This window comes from Dipodomys ordii, unplaced genomic scaffold (genome assembly GCF_000151885.1).
Source record: "Dipodomys ordii isolate 6190 unplaced genomic scaffold, Dord_2.0 Scaffold156, whole genome shotgun sequence".
In the NCBI taxonomy this organism is placed as follows: Eukaryota; Metazoa; Chordata; class Mammalia; order Rodentia; family Heteromyidae; genus Dipodomys; species Dipodomys ordii.
The window spans coordinates 733046-737952 of NW_012267372.1; the positions used below are offsets into that span (position 1 = coordinate 733046).

Sequence of the window (4907 nt, forward strand, 5' to 3'; positions counted from 1 at the left end):
CCGCCGGGGGCTTCCTGACGGCGGAGAAGCTGGCGGCCGAGAGCGCCAAGGAGCTGGTGGAGATCGCCGTCCCCGAGAACCTAGTGGGCGCCATCCTGGGCAAGGGGGGCAAGACGCTGGTGGAGTACCAGGAGCTGACGGGCGCCCGCATCCAGATCTCCAAGAAGGGCGAGTTCCTCCCCGGCACGCGGAACCGGAGGGTCACCATCACGGGCAGCCCCGCGGCCACACAAGCCGCTCAATACCTCATCAGCCAGCGGGTCACCTACGAGCAGGGGGTGCGCGCCTCCAACCCCCAGAAAGTGGGATGAGGCCTGGGGCGGAGGGGGCGCGCGCGCCTCCGCCCCATCCTCCCCCCTGCGCCTCCTCCTCCTGGACCTCCTCCCTCCTTCTCCTCCTCCTCCTCCTCTCGCTCTTCCTCCTTCTCCTCCTGTTCCTCCTCCGCTCCTTCAGCTTGGGGTGCTCCTGCTTGCTCTCCGGGGTGGGGGCTGGGGGAGGTCTGACTGCACCCCTCCCCCCTCCGGTAGTCATAGGCAGGCTTGAGTTGGTGTTGGGGGAAGGGGCTCAGAAGCCCCCTCCCCAGCTCTGAATTGGCCCCCTCCTCCCTCCCTCCCTCCCTCCCTGTGCTTTGGCTGGGCCTTACCCTCTTACCCAGGGCCCAGGTCTGTGTGATATCTGTATATATGGCATTTTGCTCATTTTAATAGAAAACAAAGCGTTATTTTCTCTTTCTTTCCCTCTTTTTTTTTCTCTCCTCCCCTCCCACTTACTCTTTTTTCTTCTTTTTTTTCTTCCTTTTGCTCTTCTCCACCTCCACCCCCAACCTCCAAAACGATTTTTCTTTTTTCTTTTTTTTTTCCTTCTCTCTGTATAAGTTTTAGTTTGTATTTGGGAGGAAGGGAGGGAACCTCTGGGTCACCAGGAATGAGGGGCCTCCCCGAAACACAACATTCCCCCCACCCCCCCTGCCTTTCTGCTTCCAGTTCCAAATTCCTGGGAAGGGACAAGCCCTCCACGTAGCCCAGGAGTCTGAGCTGAAATGGGGGCCTTTGGAGCAGGGACCCCGAGTTCCCAGATTTCCTCAGCTCCTCCGCCTGCCCTCCTCCACTGGAGTAGCCCCGTCTGGGTGGAATGTTCACTCTTCTGTTGAATGGGGGCAGGGACACAGGCCCCCTGGGAATGAGGCCAGCTCTGGGATCAGGCCAGTCCTGTGAGCAGGACTCTGTGACAGTGGCTAGAACAAGGAGCTATGGCATCTCTGTGGCTTTTGCTAGAGTAGTGAGAATGTGTGGGAGGGGTCTCTGTTGTGATGTCGCTGAACCAAGTAGTTTTCTTGGGGGAGGGGTGCTTAGGGCACTCCTTATGATGTCATAGGAGCTACTTCCCTGGAGGCCACTTCCTGTGAAAAAAAATGAGAGACTAGCACTTCCGGTGGGGTCTCGATGAGTACTTCCTTGAAAGTCACTGAAGTGAACCCAGGGGGGTATGTACTTCCTGTGGAGTCTTGAGGTCACTTCCTGTGATGTCATGGGGAAATGAAGCATGCACTTCCGGTATTGGACAGTGGTCAGTCCTTACCCTTCTCGGCCCACACTCCTCTTGAGTGGGTGTGGCCCTGGGAATTTTCCTAGGAAGCGAGTAAGTGGGATTTGGGTCTTATCTAAGGATGCTAAGTTAAAAAACAAACCCCAAACTGTCAAGGTCATCTCCATGCAAACATGCCAAGTCTGTGAACTGGCTCCGGCCGGCAGGGGTGGGAGCTGGAGCTGGTGGACACCATTGTTACAGGCTGCCCTCCGTTCCCACCCCACCCGCCTGTGTATGTGCATGCCTGTGTCTGTGTGGCTTTGTGTCATTGCCTTTGAGGAGACTGGTGTGTGTGGCTCTGTTAGGCCTGTGTGAGCCCGTCTCGAGTTAAGTGTGCCCTGGGAGGCTCCCTGGGGCTGGAATGTGGTCTGCTGGATTACAGTGGCTTGGCTTGGTGATGCCCAGTGAGCTGGCATACTTTGGTGGTATCTGATGGCTCCAAATGTTTTGGCATAGTCACCTTGAGGAACGAGAATATTCTGATGGAGTCTTGACAAGCCAGGTGGCCTTGAGGATAGGTTCGAAAATGGCTCCCTTGGGAACCAAGGCTGTGGTCAGCACTAAGGACTGTGGGTCCACCAAGATGATGTCTGGGCCTACGTCCATGTAGACTAGGATAGCCGAGACCCACCTCCTCACCCTTCATCTCCCCCTTCCCCTGTGAGACCACCTGCCCTTTCTCCAACTCAAAGCAGGGTACTCAGTACCCTGGTTGTGTCATCAGCATCTCTGGGGGAAGGGCGCCCATGCCCACCCTCTCTCCCAATTGTTTCCCTTCTAGGTCTTCCGGACCCTTTTCTCCATGGCTTTGGGGAAAATCTGGCCTCCTGTATCTCTTCTTTAAAAAAAAAAAAGGAGGGAAGAAAAGCGCCTAACCCTAAAGCTTGGGAGGCCCCAACTTCTAGCTGGAGAGCCACCCCCAAATCAAAATGTGAAAACCCCTAGAAAGCAATAGCCCTTGTACCTTGCACTGAATTATCCACTCGGGCCTGTTATCTGTAGGGTGAGGGGCAGGCCCCATTTCCATCACCCCCATCTCCCAACTCTTATTGCTGCTGCCCCCACCCCAATCTCCAGACTGAGCCTAGATGGAGATCTGAGTGCCAAAATAATTCTTGATATAACCTTGTACATATCTTACACAGCTGGGGGGGCTGTTGGGGTAGGAGGTGGGGGTGTCTCGGTGGGCTATTGCTCCTTTCCACCTCTCCTGACACCTTACAGTGTTTCATAGCATCTCCCCTTGCCTGTGGTATTACAGAATCCTGCTGGACTATCTCCCTCCAGCTGGCCTCAGGCCCCAGGAGCCAAGGAGAAGGGAAATAAGGTCTGAGAGCTGGGAGGTGGGATTTAAGGAGCTCATTTGCATATCATTTGCATCCTCAGCTTGGCATCCTGCTTTCTCTAAGTCCATTCCTTGGATCCCAGTCTGTTGGGTCCAGAATTCCTGTCACACAGACACAGCTCTGGAGGCTGGGCCTCCTAGAAAGTGTTCCCGAGGAGGTCTGTGTGACAGTCTCCTCCTTATTCACATTTCTTGGGGACCTGTTACCCCACCAGCCAGGGCTATCTGAAAGGTAGTTTGCTAGCTTAGTGAGCTAGCTCACTCACCACAAACCTTTCCCCATTTTTGCCCTGGGAAACTACTCTACCATCATCCCTACCATTCCTTTAAAGTCCTTTCTGCAATCTGACCTCAATCTTTTGTGCTGCAGTTTGTCCAGAGGGGACACAGATGTGTCTCAAGGATGGGACAATTGAAAAAAAAAAATCAACCCATCGCCTCTTTCTTGCCCGCTCCCCTGCTAGCCAATCAGGTCTCAAAGGCTCTGAAAAGGCTTCTTCTATGCCCTTCAGCACACCCAGTAGGTGTTTAATAAGTGTTTGCTGCATTGTTTCCCTCTTCCTTCTCATTTGCCCCTCAGCTTCTAGTCCCTTCCCTCTTTCTCTTTGGCGCCCTGTGGCTTTCTGTTTTATTTTGTTCTTCTCCTCCCCAGTCACCCCCCTTTCTCTGCCCTGTCTCTTTGTCATTGTCTGTCTTCTTCCTCCCAACATCCAACTCTTCTCTCCCACATTTCCCTACTTAAAAAAAAAAAAAGTGCCAAACTTCCTTGGAACTGAGCCGATCTAGGGGGATAGGACCTTAGATAGAGAGGAAGAAGGGGAGCTGTCTCACTTTGAGGGTGCCCCTAAGGTGCACTGAGAAAGTCTGTGAATACTGAGCTAAGTTGGGTCCCCCCCTTCCTCATCCCTCCGAGTTTTTCTTAGAATCTTTATAAGAAAAGAAAAAGAAAAAAAGGGAAAAAAAAGCCTCCTTTTCACAGATAACCCCTTACCTTTTTTTCGATTCCCCCCCCCCTTCCACAAATTCCACCAGCCGGGGAAAGCCCCATTTGTCCCCTTTCTGGGCAAACCTATAGAAATTTGGGAGAGGGGAAGAGAAAAAGCTCAACCCTTCTCCTGGTGGTACCAAGTGGAGTGGGAGAAGCTCAAAGCACTTATGAGAACAAGAGGGTCCAATGTGCCAAAATTCACCTCCCTTCATCCCCCGACTGAGGGGACTCTGAGCCAACCTGCCCAGCCATCTTCTGCCCTATCCCTGCCATCTCTACCTGGGCAAGGAGGCTTCACTGCAATAATTAGTTGGGCCGGTATCAGAGGGCAGTGATTTTTTTGCCTAAAGCCCTGGACATGTAGGTGGGAATAAGGATATCTCATTGGAGTTTCCCAAGAGTCGACTGACTTCTAGATGGTTGGGATCCTATACTTGGAACATTACTGTACCAGTTGTCTCTGGACCACCAACACCTACAACATATCCCCCCCCCTTTTTTTAAAAAAAATATCCGGCCAATACCTCCATCCCACCGTAACTTTGTTTCTCGTTGGTCGCCGCCAACTGTTTTAGAAAATGAGGAAGGAATCCCTTGCATGGAATAACTGGTATTTAAAAAGCAAAAACAAAAATGAGGGTTGGAGGTCATGAGAGACTTGAGGGTTTGCAAAAGTGTTAGCCAGAGTGGCGATGAGGATGGCGATGTGGGGCGCTTCCAGGTGCCGGTGCGGTGCGGTGCGGTGCGGTGCGGTGCGGTGCACGCGTGGCACGCGTCAGCCTAGCAGGCCTTCGCTGAGCGCGTGCTGCACAGACCCGCACCTCCCCGCACGCATGCGCGTGCGAGTCCTACACTCCGGGTCTGGTCTGAATTGGGTGTTACGATGGGGACGGGGGAGGGGGGGGAGGAGAACGGGATCGCCATACCCAAGTTGGGTACGACGGGGCCTAAGGACCCCCGGTCTGCGCGCTCGCTCGGCGGGAGTCT

The 4907-nt window shown here is 53.7% G+C and overlaps 1 protein-coding gene across 1 annotated transcript in view; it reads left to right on the forward strand.

The window, feature by feature from the left end:
* Positions 1 to 311, forward strand: part of LOC105997986 (RNA-binding protein Nova-1-like) — a 20878-nt gene extending 20567 nt beyond the window's left edge. Inside the window, exon 5 of the mRNA XM_013032581.1 lies at positions 6 to 311. Within this exon, the coding sequence (XP_012888035.1) occupies positions 6 to 311 (306 nt within the window). The remainder of the gene's footprint in view (positions 1 to 5) is intronic.
* The last annotated feature ends 4596 nt before the right edge of the window (positions 312 to 4907 follow it).